The sequence below is a fragment of the Colletotrichum fructicola genome (assembly GCF_000319635.2).
Source record: "Colletotrichum fructicola Nara gc5 chromosome Unknown KSG_Nara_v1_contig05, whole genome shotgun sequence".
Classification (NCBI taxonomy): domain Eukaryota; kingdom Fungi; phylum Ascomycota; class Sordariomycetes; order Glomerellales; family Glomerellaceae; genus Colletotrichum; species Colletotrichum fructicola.
In genome coordinates, this window is record NW_027094055.1 from 4,948,103 (window position 1) to 4,970,523 (window position 22,421).

At 52.8% G+C, this 22,421-nt stretch overlaps 6 protein-coding genes across 6 annotated transcripts; 4 read left to right on the forward strand and 2 right to left on the reverse strand.

Moving 5' to 3' along the window:
• Nucleotides 1–2,335: 2,335 nt before the first annotated feature.
• On the reverse strand, nucleotides 2,336–3,786 carry CGGC5_v010124 (putative aspartic-type endopeptidase; the record flags this gene model as incomplete). The annotated part of the gene is made up of 2 exons (XM_032021162.1): nucleotides 2,336–2,845; nucleotides 2,905–3,786. The coding sequence occupies 2 exons, from the start codon at nucleotides 3,784–3,786 to the stop codon at nucleotides 2,336–2,338; spliced, it is 1,392 nt and encodes a 463-aa protein (XP_031881901.1).
• A 407-nt stretch (nucleotides 3,787–4,193) lies between these two features.
• CGGC5_v010125 (uncharacterized protein) lies at nucleotides 4,194–4,486 on the forward strand (the record flags this gene model as incomplete). Its single annotated transcript, XM_066152268.1, has 2 exons — nucleotides 4,194–4,248; nucleotides 4,311–4,486. 2 exons carry the CDS (start codon nucleotides 4,194–4,196, stop codon nucleotides 4,484–4,486), a joined length of 231 nt encoding a protein of 76 aa, XP_066008575.1.
• Nucleotides 4,487–5,995: 1,509 nt separating this feature from the next.
• On the forward strand, nucleotides 5,996–7,243 carry tmem53-b-0 (Transmembrane protein 53-B; the record flags this gene model as incomplete). The annotated part of the gene is made up of 1 exon (XM_032021163.1): nucleotides 5,996–7,243. One exon carries the CDS (start codon nucleotides 5,996–5,998, stop codon nucleotides 7,241–7,243), a length of 1,248 nt encoding a protein of 415 aa, XP_031881815.1.
• Nucleotides 7,244–7,763: 520 nt separating this feature from the next.
• CGGC5_v010127 (uncharacterized protein) lies at nucleotides 7,764–9,806 on the forward strand (the record flags this gene model as incomplete). The annotated part of the gene is made up of 4 exons (XM_032021164.1): nucleotides 7,764–8,200; nucleotides 8,261–8,502; nucleotides 8,553–8,788; nucleotides 8,847–9,806. 4 exons carry the CDS (start codon nucleotides 7,764–7,766, stop codon nucleotides 9,804–9,806), a joined length of 1,875 nt encoding a protein of 624 aa, XP_031881823.1.
• A 2,892-nt stretch (nucleotides 9,807–12,698) lies between these two features.
• On the forward strand, nucleotides 12,699–16,632 carry CGGC5_v010128 (uncharacterized protein; the record flags this gene model as incomplete). Its single annotated transcript, XM_032021167.2, has 4 exons — nucleotides 12,699–12,734; nucleotides 12,789–15,676; nucleotides 15,724–16,001; nucleotides 16,052–16,632. 4 exons carry the CDS (start codon nucleotides 12,699–12,701, stop codon nucleotides 16,630–16,632), a joined length of 3,783 nt encoding a protein of 1,260 aa, XP_031881845.2.
• A 1,035-nt stretch (nucleotides 16,633–17,667) lies between these two features.
• CGGC5_v010129 (uncharacterized protein) lies at nucleotides 17,668–18,090 on the reverse strand (the record flags this gene model as incomplete). The annotated part of the gene is made up of 1 exon (XM_066152269.1): nucleotides 17,668–18,090. One exon carries the CDS (start codon nucleotides 18,088–18,090, stop codon nucleotides 17,668–17,670), a length of 423 nt encoding a protein of 140 aa, XP_066008576.1.
• Between the last annotated feature and the right edge of the window lie 4,331 nt (nucleotides 18,091–22,421).

Below are 22,421 nucleotides of genomic sequence, written 5' to 3' on the forward strand. Positions count from 1 at the left end.
CCGGTCCCTGAACTTTTCCAGCCTGGGGGTGGGCGGGCAGCCACTAAGCAGCCCATCCAGAACCTCTACCGGGCCTCCATCTCCTTGAGAAACATGCACAACGTGACAGCTCCAAGCTTCAGCTCCCCGTCCCCGCATTCAACGGGGACGTCTAGCAGCGCTCATCAGCCAGTGAAGACCAGCTAATTCCTGCACTTTTGCTCAAGTCTCTGGCCCTCACCGAACACAACCGAGGTGGAGATCAGCCCACGGCCAAATACACTCCCATCCGACTCGCCAGTCATAGCCGGTTCGTCAGGAGAGATGTCGGGATGCATTACTGTACGCGTGCTGCAATTGCCTTTGGCGATGACGGAGCCACAGCTGCAAACGAAAACCGAAGGAATCCCCCCGTGTCGCGACAGAAAAAGTAAAACACTGGAATTCCAATCCCACTTCCAGAAACAATAAGAACTTCCCGTTCCTTCGACAACTTTGCCATTTTGCTTCTGCTCCCAGCCAACATGCATTTTTCCCCCGTCCGATCATTCCCGGCCACTACCGAGACAACGCCGGCCGTGCAAACATGTAGCCGGCAGCAGCAGCACTCTGCTAAGAAACTGGGAAAGACCTTCAGACAGCAGCTCAATTGAGCAAGCCAGCCAAGCTTGGCCACTAGCACCTGACACCCCCACGTACAATTCGCCAGGGGAAAAGGTCATCCGGTCCAAAGGGGTCTCCTGACCTAGGCCGAGAAGGAAAAAAATATGGGAATTGGGATTTACACCGCTGCTGCTGCTGCACTTGCGCAGCTGGTAAATTCTCACCACCCACGCGCGTCAGGGGCTTTTCCTTTATCCTCCTGTTGCACCCCCACTCCAGCCCAGCCCAGCCCAGCCCGGGCCTGGGTATGCTGCTGGCTGGCCCTGCTCCGAACCAGCAAGTCCAGCCGGCCGGGACGCGACACGGGGGCGGCCCAGCAAATCGGCACGATTGCCAGATCGTATCAACCAGCAGAGCCTTTTTCTCAGGGGTCGGGTTTTCCTCAGATGCCAGCGAGCCCCCTGCCTGATTGTTCACACCGCCTGAGCGCAATTGAGAAAACAGACTGATTGCTTCAATCGGGGGCGAGAGTGACGGGAAGGATGGAAAATCGAGTCCCTGAATATCGGAGGCTCTGATGCTCTGAGAACCAAGTGGCTGCTGCATAACTCACTGAGCTGCACCTCACTGAGTAATGCCCAGGTAGCAGAACGGGACAAAGATGAAAGACAGACCGGAAAACGGTTGAAACCAAACACTCTCGAAACAAACCAACAGAAGGAAATCAAAGACTCATCGTACCTTGCTAAAGCTCCAGGTGTGCTGCCTCCTGGGCTGTCGCTTGCCGTCCACCAGGGGCGCACCCGCCGGGATTACTCCGATACCCATACTGGCTGAGGTGCTGGTCCGATTTGAAGGCTTCGAAATTTCCGAGGCTCCGGAAACGCTTCGCTCTTGGCCTTGCTGTCAAAAACTCGTGCCCCGTTGTCGAACCTCCAAATGCTGCTGGGCTTTTTTTTTTTGCCGACGAATAGCGGAGGATGTCGGAGGGCACAAAGTGTCGGTCGGTGCAGCGAGTGCCGAATAACCGCAGCACACACCGGGCGGTCAGGGGCGGCTGATCGTGAGGACGAGGAGGCGGGCTACAGAGGAGCTAAAGCGCAAAAGACAGCGGCAGGTGAAGAAGAAGAGGTATTCGTGTCCTTGGAGGGGGGATCTAGGCGTCGCCAGGCAGAGGAAGTCGGTGAGGGCGAAGGGATGCAACAGGCTTGGATCACGAACTGTTGAATGAAGTGGCAGAAATCGGTGCCCATGAACCGGTGAGGTCACACCCGTTATCGATAAGACTACAGTGTCTGCGATAAGCCCACCGTCGCCACTCCGATAAGTCCCGATCCGGCCTCTGGTTTCAGCACTGTCCACTGTGGAACGCCAGTTGCGCTAGGTTTGCTTGCCTCCCGTCTCTATGAATGCATCTGGGAAGCTACACTGCACAGCTGCAAAGCTCTCTACTTGCCCAAAACATTACTGAACCGGGCAAGGCAGCTCCATTCATGGACCATGGATCGAGAGCATCACTCATCAAAGGAAACATGAGGCAAGTGGCATGCTTAGACTGAACTCTACCAACCTAAGGACCTATCTAGCAACCGACAACCACATCTCTGGCAAAGCAATTTTCCTGGTCCCACAGACCCCAGAAGCTTGGAGCAAATCAATCTCTCGACAATTCTGATCCGCGATATTATAACTGATGCATCTCATCCACACCTAGCTCTACTCGTCAGAAAAGAAACCGTGACTCTTGAACTTGTTAGACAGACACACGATCCGGACCAATTGAGGCCTCGGGCGTAGGACCAAAGGTCTGTCGGGAGTAGAAGCGCATCTGGGCAGCGCCGACGTCGAAATAAGCCTCGACGTTGTGCAGGAAGACTGATCCGAGAACATACGGACCAGTAGCTCCAGTGGTGATGGCGATCTGGCAGTATCCAGTGAGCTGATCCTTCATGTTGCGGAAGATGAGGTCTACAGGGTTGATCCAGAAGCTGTTGCCCTCGATGACAACCGCGACACGCGGAGCAACCGCGTCGCAGGGTGCGAAGTAAGAGCCGTACTGAAACATGTAGATGCCGCTGGGGGAGAATGACCTGGCAATGGCCTCTGCGATAGGAGGAGGGACGAACATCATGGTGGTTCCCGTGTCGACGATGTAGGGGAACTTCCTCTCGTCTGTCGTTGTTCCCCACTTGATACCATCGACAAGGATCGTGTAGTACGAGTACTGCCAGGCGGATTCTGGTCGCTCAGTGTTGATTTGTGTCTTTCGGCATGTCAGCTGGGGTTGCAACCATTGAAAGGAAGACGAGGAAGGCGACTTACGATGATGAGGTCCGTGTACGCCGTGGGACTCGAGATGGTGACGCCAGTGCGGCCACCCCAAGCAATGACACCAGAGGAGTTGCGGACGAGAGCAACACTGAAAGAGTCTGCAGAGAGTCCTTGCTGGACCATGCTGGTGAAGAAGGGCTGGTACGGCACCTGGAAGGCAGGACGCTTCTCGGTGGCATCGCCAGTGAAGGCACTCGTGATGGAGGGGTAGGCCATGCCAAGGATGCCGTTGGTGTAGTTGTTGCCGTACCAGTGAGTGAGATTGGCAAGACCAACCTGCTGCTGTTGAACGACGATGCCAGCGACCTCGATATCGCTGTACCCCATGGGGCCCGACGCCTTCTCGCCTGAGCCGTAGCTGAGTGCGAAATGGATATCCTCGACAGGGCCATACTTGAACCCATCAATGAGGTCAGGGCCAAAGGCGCATGCCTCCTGAGGGTAGGCAACGGTGCCCGTCATGCTGACGCAGGAGAGATTGGTGCTGGCAGCCCAGGTGTCGCTGCTGCCGGTGTCGAACAGCATGTTGAGGGGCTTTCCATCCCAGATGACCTCGATAGAGTATTGGGTGCCATAGGGAGTCAGGGCAGTGATGTTCTGGTAGGCATTGGAGAGGTCCTTGGGCTGAGCAGCTTGCAGGGCCGTGGCGGCATTGTGGCCAGCGACCTTGCCGCGGAAGGCCTTGAGGGGCTGGGTTCGGCCGACGACATCCTCAGCAATAGGCTCGCGGTGAGCCTTGATACGCTGGAAGCTGATGCCCTTGAGGGGGCTGATGATTTCGATGCTGTTGGTCTTGTGCTTGTCGATGACAGCAGCGTTGGCGGTTAGTATACCAACTCCCACAAGGGAGGAGAGGATATGGGCGACCCTCATGGCGATGAAGGGCAGAGGGAGTTGGAAGGAATGTACAAGAAATGAGTGTCTGGTGGAACGAGAGAATGAACAAGAGAGTGAACGAAGAAGTGGCTCAACAGCTGGAATCTCTGGATGAGGCAGCTGGAGAGAGGGAAGTGATGGGTTGCGAAAGAGGAGATTCGGAATCTTGGAACGAAGGAGGGAGGTAATAAGGAGGGGTCGAGGGAAGAGAGAGATGGAAGGTACGGCATCTACCCAGTCAGCTCTCGGGCAGTCGCTTCCTCCTGAGTTATTTGTGACGCCGGGAAGGCGTGGCTTGCGAAAGGGGGAAGGGGCCGAGAGGGTGGTTGCCGTCGCGGAAGTCACGATAGGGGCGACCCTGCGCCTGTCTCGTTTGGTAACGTCGTCACATCCGGGAGGAGCTCATGGACACGGCAACTACTTCCCTGCTTGTCGTAATACAGGTCCTTACTGCCTCAGGTAGACCCAGATGTCTCCCTTTCCCGGTTCATCTTCATATGACATAGCTAACCCGTGCCCAGTCTTCCTCCATCAGACGCATCACGACTTAGGAGGCAATCAATCACTACCGAATGTCCGTTTGTTTGTCATTCGACTCCTTTCTGTCGCCGCACTCGTCCCGAGCTCGCGGTCCAAACTCGTCCAAGTCAATCGGGCCTTTGGACTTGGGACCGTGCAAGTCCACTCATCCGTTTGACGGGATCACGGAACGAACGGGGCTGGCCGCGAATATGTACCCGACTCTGGAGTTGCACATGTTCACAACACGAGCTGTGATAGGACTCAAGGTCCAGACCTTTCAATCATTGCCGCTTAGACGACTGGCCGGTCGGGAATGCCGACTTCACTCAACGGCATCTATGTTAATTGCCGCCTCGAAGCAGTCACGAAGTCGGTCGATTTTCAGAAAGCAGCCAACCTAATGTACCATCCTCCAAACAACCCTGGAATTAATTCAAAATGGCATACGCAGCTCTCAATTTCGGTTCAATGTCTACGTCCGACGTCCAGCCGTGGTGCCCACGCTCAACGGGAACCTGCAGCTGCCGTCCGAGGTGTCATCCAGGGGCGAGTGGCACAGGACACGGCTTTCAGGGTATAAGCAATCAAAATTTGGAAATAGCGAAGACTTCCAACGGCGAGGCGTCTGGGGTTTCTGGCTCTTCTAGGGTATTCTGGCACACTGGCAGCTGCAGCCAGGGTGACCGTGGTGCAGACTCATGACCAAGCAAATATCCCTTGCCACCGCTAAGTAAGGTAGAAACCTACCAGACTCCGCGAGGCGTACTTCCACATCCGACGGCTGCGTTCTGCGCGATTTGTTTGTCATTCATGCGGCATGCGAGACGGCGCATCGTCCGCATACCTTTCCCTCTGCCGCGCTAGTAGACACGATGTTCTCCCCAACCTGTCACAACTACTTCCATGTCACCAACGGAGCTTCATCTGAACTGAACTGACTAGTACGGGAAACGAGGCTGACTGATGATTCAAGATGTTGTTAGCTGGGATACCGTTGGTAACTTCGGGTGAAACAATCTGTCCTTCACATGGTTTGAACTGGGCAGCACGACTCCGGGTAGAATTGATGCTATCTTCGTACGAACAGTTGCCATGGAACGACTTGTTATGAGCTGCCACCCTGTACTCAAATTTTGACATTAATTAAACGTCAAATTGTTAACTGGTTCAAGCCTGAACACCGCTCAATCGCCAACTTCATGGTCCTGCAATGACTAGTGGTCGGAGCGTTTACCCCAACTCGCCGAGGCGGCCGTTGCTGTCTTGCCGCCGGCCCGTTGGGTTCAAATTTCCATATCAATCCGAGCCATTCCCCTGCTACGAATTGCGATCAGTGGATGCCTAGAGTCGTAGACCCATTCTCAACAGCGATCCTTCAGAGAATCCTCTAGATTACCGTTGAGGATGGATTCGCAACCCCGCCGACCAGGGGTTTCAAGCCGAAGCAGTTGCCGGAAGGGGTAACCTTGCCAACCTTAACAACCTTGCCATGACTACACGTCCCAAGAAGACACAACTTAAGGCTGAACTTGCAGCGTCTAAATGCAACTAGTGTCTCGTCCATGACCTCAGGTCCACTACTTTATATCCGACCTCACTCCCTCCACATTCCAACTCATCATCATCCCCCATCTCACTCCAGCACATCCGCGGCCGCACATCGAGAGCCAAAGCATCATCCACCATGGCCTCAAACCAATTAAGCACCCAAGGGGCTCTCCCACAGATGAGGGCCCTCTCCCCAAACACATTCCTCTACGAGCCGCCATCGGCAGCCCCGGACCCGGGCTCCCCGCAGCTCATCGCCATCTTCGCCTGGATGTCCGCCCAAGACGTGCACATCGCAAAGTACACCTCGCGCTACATGGCCCTCTACCCGACGGCGCGCATCCTGCTGGTCAAGTGCCCCTTCATCCACACGCTCTCGGTGCGCATCGCCAAGCGCGAGATCAAGCCCGCCGTCTCCGTCGTGCGGGCCCTCGCGGACGCCACGCCGCCCGGCGAGGCGAAGCGGCCCCAGCTGCTGCTGCACGTCTTCTCCAACGGCGGCGCGTCGAACCTCTCGAAATTCTTCGAGCTGTACGCCGCCGCCGACCGCGCGGGCCGGGGGCTCGGCAGCCTGCCGCCGCATGTGAGCGTGTACGACTCGTGCCCGGGCGGGTTCCACTGGATGCGCAGCTACCGCGCGCTGTCGGCGGTGTTCCCGCGGTTCCTGGCGCCGCTGGTGCACGTCTTCATCGGCTGGTTCTGGATCTTCCAGGTGCCGTTCGGCGGGCGGCACGGGTTTCTCGGCAGGATGTGGGCGGCGCTGAAGCAGAAGGCGCTGTTGCAGAGCGAGCAGCGGCGGGTGTATCTGTATAGCCGCGAGGACGAGATGATCTACTGGGGGGATGTTGAGAAGCACGCCAACGAGGCGCGGGAGGTCGGGTTCAGGGTGGGCAGGGAGAGGTTCGAGGGCAGCCAGCATGTGGCGCACGCGAGGACGGACGGGGAGAGGTACTGGGGCGCTGTGAGGGAGTTGTGGGATGGGCGGAGGGATAGCGGGGTTGTGATGGAGCGGGAGGTGAAGACGGAGGCGCCGAAGGTGGAGGAGGCAAAGGCCAAGGTCGTCGAGCCTGATTTTGAGGTTGTTGAGAAGGAGGCTGTGAAGGAGCCGGTGAAGCCTGAGGTCGAGGTCAAGCCTAATATTGTGAAGGCGCCGGAGCCGGCAAAGATCGAAGTGCTTCAGCCCACGCCTGTCAAGCCGGAGGTCAACCAGAATGAGACCGTGAGGAAAATTGAGTTGGCGGAGGAGTCTGACCTTCTCAAGCAGCCCGAGGTTGTCACGGAGGCCGAGATTAAAGAGGCGGAGGTCGCGAAGATGCCGGAGCCGGTCAAGGTGGAGCCGCCGAGACGGAAGAAGCAACCGACGCCGCCTCCGACTATTCAGTGAGCATCTCGTTTGGCCTCATTAACGACATTTTTGCATAGAATTACACACTTTCGTTTTATATATAATTTAGATTGAAAACAACAGTTGTCTATTTGCAGAAGCAGTGTCTCATGTAATCATTCAAGGTGCCGATGGCCTTGGCCGGTTTGACCTTTCTATTGGCTTGGTATGCAACGAAGACGGCTCACTAGCAGAAAGGAATCGCGATGTCACCCCTGCTGAAGCCAACAGCCGTCATCGAATCACACGTCACAGAGGTGGCAGCTTCATGCAGAAACCTGCAGGCAGTTGGTGGCTTAGATGCCTGCGACTCATAAGGCATTCTTGGTGCGCCAGCGTCGCGGGGAATGTTACAAGCGGAATCTCCCGCCCTGAGTAATGCTGATGCTCATCCGCCCCAGCCTGACTTTCCACCCTCCATCAACCAGAATTCCCGCCAGACCCAGCAATGTTTACGAGGCACGACAATGTTGAGATACGCCTAAAAGTTCAGTAACAACGTCTGGGCAGACCCACAGCCATGGCCGAAGTATTCGGGGTTGTCGCGAGCGCTCTCGCTGTAGCAGAGCTGACAGGCAAATTCGGTGTCAGCATCGTCAAGTTGAAGAAGCTATGGGATGAGATCCAGGACGTTTCCGAAGAGATGAACCGACTTATGAGACGACTCGAGGTTTTGAAGCCCGTTCTGGCAGAGATGGAGGCTGAATTCGTACAGCAGCGCCACAAAGTCTACCACAATAGCGCCGCCAATCTCAGCATCGAGTACTGCCGGCAGGCTGTCGATGATTTGGAGAGCTTGGCGGAAGACTTGCAAGCCAGGATCAGTGCTGCAAAACGAACGAGAAGAAAATTGACGAGGCTGAAGGTGTCTTTCAAGAAGGACAATATCCGGGAATTCCAGGAACGAATAGATTTTGCGTTGCAGCTAATCTTGCTATCGCAGCAAACCTATATTATGTGGGTACCAGTAATTTTCGCTGAGATTATGAACAGCTTCTCACAAACTCTTGCGGCCAGTGCTGTTGTAAAGTCTCCGCCTGTAGTAGAGCTGGTTCAAGACCCAGAACGAAAATCATTGAACACTGTTATGGGTGACTCGCAAGAGGTGCAACCCGCCACGAGCAGCTCCGTTTGGTTCGGAGAGAAACGCCCAAGCGGATACGAGATGGGCCCAAAGCCTATTCCATGGCAGAGAGCTTCTTTCTTTGGAGGGTTAAAATACAAGCAATCTCAGAATTCCTTTTACCCATACCGGACCGGTAGACTCGCTGAAGCACAATTTCGAAGGACCACACTAACGCATTTGTAGTGCATCAACTCTGCCTACAGCTCCCCAAGTGGATATCTCAACGAGTTTTTGACTTGCAGACATATCGTTCCAATGTCGGCTGGCAAATCTGTCTCAAAACGTGGGTTAGGAGGCCTACCTATTCCGGGACGTTCCGTGATGTCTATGAGGGCAAGCTCTCGGATGTGGAGAGGGCCCTAGCTGTGGGTGATGCATCATTACTAGATCGTGATGGAGACGGAAGAACACTACTTCATGTGAGTCAATGACAATCTGATATGAATGAACAAAGAAGTAGCTCATAGAGATGTGCAGTATGCAGCTTTGAGTGGGCATCTAGACACGTTCAAAGCATTGCTGAGCTGGGGTTTAAGCTTTACGGAAACCGATGATCTTGGGTTTGCAGTCTCTCAGTGCGTCAAAGTAATGGGAGTTGCTTTTAGCAACGCAGTTTTCACTGAAATTGTTAAATTGATGTTCGACGCGGAAGCTCTTGAAGAAGAGATCGACGCAATATTTTCTGGTTCTTGGAATTGCAAAGGTTATATTTTCCCCCTTTGCATCTGGAGTGTTCCCGGCACTTTCGAAATGATTGTTGGGAACCGGCGCGAAGAATACCTGCAGTTGCCTCCTCAAGTTCGGTTTATACACCTTTCGTGGTGGGATGTCAACCCAGGTGTTCTACCAGAGCAACTAAGTATGGGCGCTGGTGTTAGTCCGGCTGCTTTGAGGGCAGTCGATGGATGTAATGAAAACCACACCTTCGATGCGTATAGCATGGAAGGAAAGAGTCTGCAAAGTTTTGCACAGTCATATTTCGACAAGATACCTATCGGTCTCTGGGATGGCATGGATTCAGGAGGACTTGCGGATGAGGAAAATATCCATCTACGAACGTTTGACGGATTTCGTTCCTGGCGTAAGCTTGCGCGATGGTATCTTGCTGGAATATCTCTGCGGGAACTCACTGAGTTGAGGAGAGTCGAGCGCGACGACTTGACGCCATTTTTCTCCGGCCTTTTCTATGCGCCTTTTAACTGCCTACACATATGGCAAGGTTCACGCCGCGCACGTCTTCGCAGCATCCGCTGGATCATGCAAAGCGTATCTCGAGCCATGAGATTTTGGTTGGAAGACGTGCAGTCTGCGGGCATCAATCTAGAGGAGTACGGCAAACGCGAACTCGACATATATATTTTCATTCGAGCTCTTCTCTCCGACATCGTCGAGGCGCACAGCTGCTGCCAAGATGCCATATATTTGGCTGGAACATGAGGCTGGCCTCGTTTAAGTATGGTCCTCGACCTGAGGACTGGCACCTTATCTGGGATGTCGATTCGGATGAGTTCGCTGGGGAATTCTGGGATCTTATTGAGAATCCGCCACTCCGCATTCCAGGCGGGTGGGTGGATGATGCCTAGACAGAGGAAGTAGTTGAGCAAGACTGTGAAAAATTCTTGTTCCTGTACTTTTAGAGCAGTGGCTGAGTGACATCGCTGCTCTCGTCTCTCGCCTCTACAACGTGTGGAGAAATTACAATAGACAAAATGGGTTGTATTGTCTCTTCCGAATTGATGTAACCAAATGGTGCAATCGCCGTATTCCCAAACATCACGGCTTCTATATGCTGGAGCTTTCCAAGTTTGTAACATCACTCGACGATTTCGAAGCATCTATGAGAGGGGTATTCGCTCGCAGGACGGAGGATCACCAAGAAAACCTGTCGTATCCGGCTGTAAGAAGGCATAGGAATGAAAACAAATGTCTTAGCTGTCGCAAGTCTTCGAGTCCGGAGCAGAAGCCTAAGAAAAGCAGATGATCAACGTGGATGATACATGCAGTTCCTACTAGCAGTTGCAACTAACTAAGATAAGCCGCTGACGTTTCCTCCGGTACTAATCTCGGATGTTTGTAGTCGCTCGTCCCAGCCCTCCCATTGCTGACTTCTAAGCGGAGTCCCCGCTCAGTATCATTCCCACGATCTTTACTGATATCCACCGCATTACAAAGGCCAGTATCATCCGCTTCAATAACCCCAGAGCTGTCCAACATAATAGCTGCAATTACCGGGTTGCTAACTGTCATTCCGTCGGAGCAGTTGTCGAGAACCAACACCAAGAAGCCAGATAAGACGAACAACATACTGATAGACAACCATGAAAGAATTCTCACAGGCGAAACCTCCGCCCTGAGAGCCTCCACTGGCTCCCAAGCTCTGACTTCGAGTCTCCCGATCCCGCCCGGGGAGGTGCTAGTTGAGAAGCCTTCTGTTAGTGCAAGCCATGTTCCTTGGAAGGTCCGAACGAGCGAGTCGCGGAGGGCCTGTTCCAAGTGCCCCATGTAGGTTTCTGGGTCACTCATACGTAGGGATGCCACAACTGTGTGAACCTCTTGCATCATAGCAAATACCTCTTGGGTAAGGTTGTCCGGCAGCACCTCGTCGTTCGTAGAAACAATGATATCTGAGCCGATGATGCATGAGGAATTGGGTGATGCTGGGTCAGCTTGGTTACAGCGTGTGACTCCTGCGCTGATTTGGAGCTTAGCTACAGCCATGCAATCGGAACGGTCTTCGCGACGGCTTTTAACAAGATGGATTCATGGGGCAGGGGGCCATATTCAGTGTGATTGGTGTAGCCGGTGCTCTTATGACAAGCGCACTCCTTCTTCTTGCCTCCGGAAAACAAGTAGATGGCGGCATATTGGACTTCGTGCAAGACCTCGATTGCCTCGGGCAACGCCGCGGTGGATGGCACTTTCCAGGGCTGGTGTTTCAGAAGAGTTGTTGCCCCTATGGCGACTACATTGCAGTCAAGCCTCCAAGTCCTGTCCCTGCAGGGGTGACACCTACCAATCATCTCGGCCGCACGAAGCCCATAAGCGCATATGTCGATTTCAGCATGAGTGAAAAGCAATCAAGTGCGCCTTTGCGCGCAAGACGTTTTTGCGCACATAACAGTCCTATCGTATCCATTTAGCAGTCTGGGGTTGGTTCGCCAATGGGTTGCATACACGGGTGTCTATTCGACACCGCCTCTCCAAGATCTCATTCGCCAGATGTTGGGCAGAAACATGCCGCATCCAGTCATACGTTAGAGACGAAAGATTAAGGCACACATCGAGCGGCAGGCTGCGAATGGTTTACGCGCCCAATGATCAACGAGGCGTATTTGTGTGGCAAGGCACAATCCCCTAAATATTGACGTCCCCGCTTCAGATCTATTGCTGGGCTTTAGTTATGAACTCCTTTCCTCCTCTAGCCCATAATCTTGATCATTCACGCATGTCTTGCACCACCACATCCGCCCAGAAAGTTATAACCTCGAACTGAGAAACGAAAGTCAACGTAATGGCTGAAGCACTTGGATTTCGCTCAGGTTCCGTCACCGCGGTTGAATACCTCCCTAAAGATGCCTGCAGCCTGAGAGATCTACGGGAGCAGTTTCAAGACGTTACTCCGGAGGTCAGGCTCATCCTGCAAACACTTGAAATGTTGGAGAGATCTTTTCCATCGATCTTTGAAGGCGGAGAGGAGGAGGCATCAGACACGATAATCAGTATTCGTAGGCAGTTACATCTTCTTTCAACAGACCTACAGAGGCATACCATCGAAACGAGAGCGCCGAGACAGCCCATTCAGAAGACGAAGATCGAAATTTCGAGAGACTTACTCCTAGGCTACCAAGAGAGACTGAGCCGCATTTACCGAGCCATATGTCTTCGTCTTCAAGCCGCAAATCTCTCAGAAGCAGTTTTCAAGCCACCACTGCAACCTACATACTCAGAAACGCTGGAATGGAGTAAGGATCGTTATGAGGAGATCGTCCATCCAATTGACTGGCAGCCGGTCTCTTTACTGGGGAGAATCTCGTACAGACTCTGTGCTCATCCCCAGCTTGCTGGCACACAAGGTTCGCAAGTACATTCAGTCACATTAAATTGCTGTTGTGATTAACCAGACTTCATACAGTCATTCAAGCTCGAATCCAACTCCCTTTGTGGATGTCAGGCATATCATGGGACTTCGAGGCCTACAGAAATGTCAGTTGGAACATGACACTGAGATCATGGGCCACGCGTCCGATTAACTCCACACTATTTCAATTGGTTTTTAAGGGACAGTGGCCAGGCATTCTTGACTACCTTCAACAGCATCACATATCTCCGATGGATCGTGATGAGAACGGATCGACGTTGCTACATGTATACATAGCCCTTAATCACGTCTTATCAAACAGGTGTTAACATTCTCAGTAGCTCGCTTTATCCATGGGTCATCTTCACGTGGTGATCAAGTTGGTGGGAATGGGATTTCGCCTGACAGAATCCAACTATATCGATGATAACCCTTTGAAAGCAGCAATTCTGAATTGGAGCAGTCTAGAATTGCCGGCAACTGAATTGCTGAAGTTATTCAGTTATGTTCACTCTCTCGGCAATTTTGATGGGTCTGTTCAACATGCCTTCATCCCGAGACAGCAAAGCAAAGAACCAAGCATATTACAGTATTTTTTATGGAAAGTTCCGAACTTCCTACAAGTTCTGGTTGGGGAGAGAATGGACGCATATTACACTCAGCTTCCTTTAAAGGCTCGGTTTGCGTCTCTTGATTGGTCTCATGTCGATCCCCGCGTGCTTTTGAGAGAGATTGCAAGAGCGGAGGGATTCGGCCCAGCAACTTTCAGAAGAGAAGTTATGTTCGGCAATTCATGGGAATCATCTTCCTTTTCCACCTTCGTTACAACATACTTCATGATGGCTTCCGACACAATATGGATGTCTGAAAGTCAAGATATCGAGCATCCTCACCCTGTTGTAAATAAGTTCAGGGCCTGGAGGACACTAACAAGATGGCTGTTGGAGGGCATACCGATATACGATCTATGTGATGAGCACACTTACACTACACCCCTTATGAGAGGATTGAGCTACAGCGTCCGCCATTACGTACCAGCCCTGCGGCCCTTGCCTCGCGAAAAGCGCCGGGGTCGTCGCAACGCATCTCGTGCCATGACTTACTGGCTTGAAGACGTTGAGGCCTCAGGGATAGACCTCATGGAGTACGGCAAACTCGAACACGAAATGCGGTATCGTATTGCCATTTCGGAAGACCATGGCACATCATCGTGCGACGATGCATGGTGGTTATCTGAGCCTCAGCCGGTTTTAAGGTCTTTCGAACCCGAGTCAGAAAACTGGTCGATTTGGTGGGAACCATCTGCGTATCAGTTTGCTGGCGAGTTTTGGTACACGATTGAAAATCCTTACTTGCGTATGCCAGGGGCATGGTTGGCCGATTCCTACGACGAGCCTGATTCTCATTTCTCATACGACGAAGAACATGGCTGGGACAGTCTCCACGTTCGAGAATTGCATTTCCCTGTCGAGAAACTTGCGAAGGCGTTGGATCCGACCGATATACATAAAGCACTTTCGACAGACCACGAAGTCCAGAAAAAGGATTCAGCACTGGTGTCAGAAAGTACAGATCCTGGAAGGATTTCAAGTGGTCCAAGTCGCCAAGAGCCCTACCATGGTACGGAAAGCGAGTCTCAAACAATAGTCGACAAACGCAAAGCTTCCAAGACACTGAGAAAGGAGGGAGAGAAGGCCACATATGCCTCCGGCAATGGCCTCTACAGACTGTCCACTTGGGCTCAGATTACGATCAATGTGGTATCTCAAGCTCATAAACACGAGATCACCAGAAAACACTTCAGTTCAGAGATATGGAGGCTTGTTCACGATTCAGACTTGATCATCGAAGATAACCACCAGAACCTGCTGGGTGTTCTCGTTAGTCTCTGGGTCTACCTTGCTGTCGTCGATAGCAGTATGATTGCAAGTATGGTCTTCGCCAACCTTCTGCTTCACAAACTCAAAGAACGACTGGGCCCAAAAGATTTCGCAGGACGCGTCTTTTCTCGTTTAGCAAAAGCTTCGACTACACGGAGAAATATTTGGGGCCTTGTAGAGGAGTCTCGCCTTGTTTCTAGTCACACTTCGTTCGTGGATCGGAGAATCAATGACACCCGCTTGGGACACGAATTTCTCGAGGACCACCACCGCCGGTACGATGTCGCGAAAAAGACCATTCGAAACATTCGCCAATCATCGCTCAACTCTGGACTTCTTCCGATACATCAAATCCTGTCTTTGCAACTGATCGATCGCGCTCTTTCATCTTGGTCACATTGCGGTGGCTTGCAGGTGCAGCTGGCTCGGCCAGAGCAATCGCGCATGGAAGTGGCCTTGAACATGATAACCAAGTCGCTCCCTATCCACGGATATGAAACTCAAAAATTTTGGAAGCCAGCTTTGGCGCGAGGGCATGGGAACAATTCTTCATGGAGGCCTTTTTGCTTCTATGATGACGCGGCGACTTCTGTCTTGGTGCCTGCGTGGGTCTGTGCAAGGACGATCAAGCAGACCGGGGAACAAATTTGGTTGCCGATGCTGGTCGGGAATCTCAACGAAGCAAAGAAGTCATCAACACACTACATTATTCCTTCAGGCTGGGTTTCCCGAAAGTTCACCTTCATTGCAGCGGCAGGCCACGCTCCTGCTGCTAGAAAACTTCACCTAGAGGGCTATACCGGTAGCCGTTCGGTTGTTGCATCATCGCCAAGTATCGGAGAATCATTTCAAACATACCACGCGGAAGGCGAACTTCTAGCCTTCAGCAGTGACCGAGACTCATCCAGCAGCTCCATCGAATCCGGATTTGACAATCTACCGCGTAGACCTACAATCGAAGATGAGAAAAGCAGAATCGTTGACAACGTAGTCAGCCAAGTTTTACAAAACTTGGATGACTATCTCAAACTAGTCAGCTTGGCAGGCGAGACAGAGAGCTCAAGTGAAATTGTCCTACCAAATAGATCTAGAGTACCTGATGATAGTCGAACATCTCGTTTGACGGATGCTAAAAGAAAACGAAACGCATCACACAACAAGAGAAACGGACTGCAAGACGAGGATGAGGAGGACGAAGAAGGGGACGGTACATCTTTGCCGAAACGGCAAGCCCGTGAGCGTGATTCGTCATCCATAAGATATGCTTGCCAATGCTTCAAACACAACCCGCGCAAGTACAACAGGAGACCTTGTTCGGGGCCCGGTTGGTTAACAGTTCGCCACGTCAAGTAAGTCTAATCAAGCACACTTTGGTACTCGACTGACTTTAGCACAGAGACCATCTGTACCGCCACCATAGAGCTCCAAAATACATATGTCAAAGATGCCAAGGAGTCTTTACATCCGAGCCCGAAGTCGGCGAGCACGCCAGAGCTCAGCCGCCCTGCGAGGCAAAAGATCCTGTGCGCCGAGACGAGTTCAGTAGGGAGCAGGAAGAGCGAATACGATCACGTCCATCACGGAAGGCAGATGAGAGGCGCACTGAGCGTCAGAGATGGGAAGACGATTTTCGAATTCTCTTTGACGTACCTGACGATGATATCCCAACTCCTTGTAAGACCTTCATACCCTTCTTTGGTCGTGAAACTGCTGACCTGTTCAAGATTACGACTTTGACATGGCTATCTTCGAACGCGAAGAAACATTCGATGAATACGTTCGTCATGAAATCATGCCCATGCTCCGGTCTCATCTCGAGACGGAGGTAACCAGGCTGTTATCGGATATCGAACCAAATATTCTACGCAGGGTGGAAGAAATCATCAGGGGTTTACAGGCTCCCCTGAGACGCAGCTATTTGTTCGACCAGCAGCAGACACAAAATGCCCTGGACACGGGAAACACGAATCAGTATGCAGGACCAACCCAAGCGGCACCTTCCAATACTTCAAATGAAGTGCCAAGAGGAGAGCAGACGGTACTCTCATCAACTGCCCTCGCGGGAGCCCGAGAGAACGACAACGGCTTATGGGCCTCTACCCAAGGTGACGGAGTTCTTCCTGACACAACATTCACGGATGAAATGATGTCAGTGAACATGCCTCCAGACTTTTCAAATCTTGATTTGCAGCATCAGCAGTTGGAAGATTGGGATTTCCTTCGTGGGGCAAACAGCACCGGGCAGGAATGGGATTTTGATTTCACTGGTTTGTATGAGAACACTTCGAAGCCGAATGGGTGGTGAACATTTGACTCCCTGCCTGTATATATCGGCTTAAACTCGCGTAGGATTCGAGGCGCATTGAATTTTAGTTTTATCCGGCTATTCACTATCTGTAACCACTCGTAGACTCGACATATATGTGTAGACCTGAGTCTTTCCGTCGGCTTTAGCTAATAATTACGGGCGTCTTTCCGGTTCCAGATCAAAGCCGTCTAGCTCTGTTCTATGGCCAACAAGGTGCAGCTGACTCAGAGGGCTGGCGTGTAATATGTGGAAGTTTTATGTTGGATGGCACAAACATCAACTGGTATCATTACCAGACTGACTTTGGTGGGCGTAATGATGCATTTATTGGGGATGGCGGTTCGTCTAGAGGAACATAAAATTCCACTTGAGACTAGCCGAAGAACAATTAAGTTGCGATCTTGAAGACATGTCTAATTGGGTCGTACATCGTCAACACGAAGTGCGTTGGCTTTGGATCGAACTTTTGATTAAGCTATTCATCAACTGCCGTTACTGCCGCCACACGAGATGCCGTGATACCTCACGTCCATCGAGATGCGCACATCGCGGGGATCACCCGCAAGCCAAGCCGGCCGGCTCCCCTCACTAACAGCCCCTCCCGATCGCCACGCCACTAACGTAGGCTAGGCCTCCTAGACCGCGGCCCTAAGGGTATCCGTCGCTTTGCCCCCAGACACTTTTCTGATCGCATTCAACAGCTCATCAATTCCCTGTTGCATCTTGCTGCTGCCTTGCGAATGAACAAGAAACATCCCGTCTCGCTGCTTATCTTCCGAGATGAGGATTCATGCGTCCCTATCTTCTTGGTATCCATGCGAAATGCCAAAATGCAACATCGCTGCCCAACCGAAAACGCCTTCTTTCACTGCCAATGTACTCCAAATGCTGGTGTCCTTGTACCAGGTCCCTCCAATAAACGCCTTTGCCCAAATCCCGAAATCGTATCCTTTTCTCGGCCATCTTCCATAAAGATCATCATCATTACCTTCCCAATCAAGCTTCTCGTATCCCCCCCAAACCGTCCCAAACTCACGTCCTCGCCTTCTTCTTCCTCCTCCCCTCCCCCTCGTCTCTCGCACCAGACCGCTTATTCGTCGACCCCGGCGCTGTAGTTGTTGAATGTGATGATGCTGACCCAAAACCGTGCTGTTGTCCCTGCTGCTGCTGGAGTTGATATTGGGCGTACTCGTGATATTGCTGGTGGTAGTGGTACTGCGCCGCCTGGTATTGCTGCTCCCCGAAATCCATCCCGGCGACGCCCTCGTCCTCGCCGGCGCAGGCGTCGCACTCCTGGTCGAACGCGTGCGTCTCGACGTCGACGCCGCGGCGGCAGCCCCCGAACTCGTCGGCGTTCTTGGCCTCGAGGCAGGAGAGCTGCTGGGAGAGCTCGGCCCACGTCAGGGACTGGTTGCAGCGGGTGCATGTGCCCGCGAAGAGGATGAGGCGGCACATTGCGCCTGGTGTGTTCTGATTGCTTGACGAAGACTATCCTGGGATTCGTTGTGTGAGGAGAGTGGTGATGGAGAGGTTGAATTTGTCGTCGAGGAGGACAGCTAGGACGACGAGTGCCGGAGGAATCAAGGGGGAGGAATATTAAGAGATGATGAGTATGCCAATTGTACCAATTGACCGTCTCTTGGCCTGAGAATCTCGAAAAGATAAAACAACAACGGCGGAAGAAATGAAGAATCGAGTCAACTTGGGGGCGAAAGGCACCCTTCAAAAGGCGCGACAAGGGCCAGCCAGCTCTGGGATCGACATCAAGGGGGGGGCCTTAGCACCTGGTGCACATCTCGCGGAAAACGGGACGGGAGCAGGGGGTGTGCTGTGGCAGGGGTGAGGGGTGTGTTGCTGCGTGTTGGTGTGTTGGTGTGTTGGTGTGTGGGTGTCGACAAGTGGAGGAGGAGGGAATCGCGCGATCAGCCGCAGAGAGGAATAAGATTGATCGAGCAATATGCAAGACACAAGACACGGAAGCAAGTCGAACAAAAGCAAATCTACGGTTCATAAAAGTAATTATTTTCAATACGATAAATCAGAAGAAAAAGCGCCGGCGCGCGTGCAAGGAGACGGACAGTGGCCGCACATGCAGCAAGGCACATGCACCCGCACCCCATCAACCGTCTTGCAGCAAACGCCCCCGGCACTTGGCCGTAGGAGGGAAAGGATGAAAAAGCTTTTTCTTCTGGTTTGCCCTGTGTGGGATGGTAGGGCCATTTCCCCGTCCAGTTGACTTCCCTGCTCCGGTCATTGACGGATGTACATCAACACTGTCAGTCAGCACAACCATGTAGCTATGTGTGTGTCTGAGTAACGAGAATGTGTGCGGTCGGGGAAAGAAAGGAAGGAAAGGAAGAGAATCACCAAGGGACCTGTCGCTGTCTCTCTTCCAGCTGCTGCCACCACTCGGCGATCCAATGACATCTCCGCGCGGGAGAAGCCACCTCCGTGAAGCCCTACTACCTACCCTCAGACATTGGAGCTAAGGCAAAGACAATGTAGGCCAGGACGGGGTACACTGGCCGAAGTCGATGGCACATTCCGGGCCTAGCTCTGCCTGCCTGTCTGTCCCCCAAAAACTCACTGACATACCATTTCTGAGTCGAGATAAGGTGATTTATGGCCAGAGTGGCAGCGGACGGGGCTTGCCCAACGGCGCTGAGACAATGGGAGCTCCTCCCACGAACGGCCGGAAAACCATTCTTCGAAGCGTTTTCTCTGTTCGTCGATGGAAAAGTCCAACCCCTCTTTTTGCTCTTTCTTCCTTCGGACCTTTGCTCCGTTGTGGCGCCTCTCTCCGGCGGGCGAGTATTGGTTCACCGGGGTTTTCTCCGGTCAGAGTGTTATGTTGCTCGCCAACTCTGTCAGAAGTGTATGCAAAATCAATGCGTACGCCTTCTTGAGAAAAAGACACATCTGACAGCAACAAAAAGGGGTTTGAAAGATGCCTGGACATGTACACAGTAATCACGGATGCGAGCTTAAGAGATCGGACAAGGAACTGTAGGGCGGGCGAAGCGTTCGATGGGGGGGGAGAGGGAAAGGGGGGCCGGATGCCAGGATGAGCATGGATCATGCGGCGAGCAATGCTTCAAACCTTCCTGCATGGCAGATTTGCATGGCTGCTGCGACAAGGATGAAGCTGTCTCGCAAACGGCCGAGAACCTCTCCCACCCGCCTCAGTGCTGCCCCCCTCCCTGTCTGTCTGTCTTTTTGTCCCCCGCCAGAGTGACAGCCAAGCTTGCAACCCCCCCCCCCCAGCTTTTGCCCTCCTGCGCACATCTCAGGCGGCACAGCAATTTGAGAAATAACAATGCTATATTTAATTCCAATCGGTTCGTTCGCTCGTCTTGGCTGGCCGGGGACGCCTGACCAGGATACACAACACCACAACCCTAAATCGACCTGCGTGATGGACCTTCTGCCCAACAGCGTCGCACTGGCGATTGCAACTCACATGCACATCTAGGAGCCCAAAGTGATCTTTTTACCTTTGCGCATTCCCCAATGTCACGAATCTATCTCTCGTCGAAGAAGGTTGAACTTCTCGCTCGACTGTGGTGGGGCGGCGCGGGATCGCCCTTTACACTTCCGGCGCATGGCAAGCAGCAGCAGCAGCAGCAGCTCACTGCGTCGGCCGCCGCACGTGGCATCACGGACATTACCTGTTTCGATCATGTCTTGCGGGGGGGTTGATGAGGTTGTGTCTCTGTTGTCTTCTCGGCCGCTAGCTAGATAGCGGAGGGCCTATTTGTTATTCCCCCAATGCAAATTTGTGCAATGCGATATTGCAAAGTGAGAGGGCGTGTGGCAGGAATTGAGATTGAGAATTGGTGACAAATTGGGGTTGCATGCGGCACACGTCGGAGGATGGCGGGATTTGTGTATGAGAAGTCTAGACCGCAGACGATGATACGACGAAGGGGCAGCTCTCTTATTGGGCGATAGAAAACACCATCAAAGATGAAGGCTAAGCCGTGTCGTGTCGTTCGGCCGTTTGTTACACATAAACGACACCTCGTAGACTGTCGTTCACGTCAAAAAGTTCGTTACTGCTTTTGCCAAGGTCGTGGTGTCATCGAACAGACGCTCGTTCGTCCGCCTTCTCGCTTATCGTGTTCGTGCCGCCGCAGAAACATCAGGCTTGAGATTTGCTTCTTCTGCGGCCAACATCTCGCGTGGTGTTTACGTGCATGTAAGCCAGATGGAGTTCTCACTCTGCCGTGAGTTTGTACGGTGGAGAGGCGGCAGCACCTTTCCACGTCTGGGCGGGCGCTGTTTCTTGCATGTGAGAGAGATGTCTGTGCCGTTCGGGAGCAGGTTCCGTGATGCACGCCAGCCCAGGTCTGAACGGGGCAGGAGTGTCAGAGATGCAGAGGACAAGATGCCTCAATGTCGAGGTGATCAGAGGGGGAGAGAGGATATCATGGGCCATGGCTCTTTGGATTATTCCCGGTGTTCACGCGCATTGGCAGGGCACGTTGAAAGCACACTTTCCCAACTCAAGATGCTGGCGTGCCGCCTTTCGCGTGGTTACATCAGCCAGATCTTCACCTTTATCAATATGATTTCCAGATCCCACCAGTGCGTAAACTTCCACACACAGCAGAGGAGCTGAAGCGTTTGGCATGTGAGAGCTCCTCCTCCTCCCCCAAGTCTGAGCTTCCGTATCACCTCGCTCCTGATTCGCCTCCTCCCCCCGCCGCTATCTTTTGACAGCTGCGGCGCGCCGCGCGCGGATGCCCAAAGTGGATGAAAAGCTACCCTGAAAAAGCCGGTTCATGCGAGACGTGATCCCGGTTTGACAGGTTGTATGGGCCGCGGGCACGATCGTTCGCCCTTGTCACCAAAGTGTATCTCAACAGAACAGACAGAGAGATGGAGGAATAGAAAGGATTGATTAGGTTAAGGTTGTGGAAACGAGCGTGGCTTGACAGATTTACCTTGCAGATGCAGCGATGGGGTGCTAAGGTAGCCGCCGCGCGACGACGAACCGTCCGAGTGTGCTCCTGGTTCAGTACCTTTACCTTTACTCGCAGAAAGATTCACGTCCTTATCTCACTCACTCACAGATGCGTTCCTCGACGAGGAGACGGATGTATCCCACCGGATGTATGACATTGCAGTTCCAGCTGCCAGCTGCAGGTACCTGAGAAACGAAGCACGCACACACAAAACAGAACCAAAGAACAGACGGTGCGTTTTCGCTCGTTTGCCTATCTAATGTATCGAATCGTGCAGCAAACGATGAGCAGTCGATGCAAGGGTCTGGGCAGAGAACGACAAAAGGATCTGGCCCGCCTCGCTATCGCTATCCGCGGATGCCTCGTTGCTCGATCCGCCCGGTTGTCTGTGTTTTTGCGTCGTCGCTTATCGGAGGCCTGCCTATGAGGATGTTCTGTCTGCGCGTGTCCGGATCGTGCTTGCTAGGATTTTTCACATGTGAAAGGGAAAAAAAAGATCAGACCCTCTCAGATCCTGCAGGTGGTCGGTGTTGGTTTTTAATCGCAGTCGTCGATGCTACAGAATGTCATGAATAACCTCTGAGAAGGAATTTTGCGAACGAGTACTGCTGCGCTGGAAGACGCCGCCCGGGCCTGGATCATGTATGAATGTTACGAAGCAATAGCATCAACGAATGCACGCGTCACGAGAGGAATGTTGGGTCTCGCACCGGCAACCCGCCTCGCCGTCTCGGATGCTGCCGAGGAGCCGGACGTGTCGCTCTGCGTTCCACTGGACACTGTGGACGAGTGAGCGAAGCGCGTGTTGACGCGTGAAAT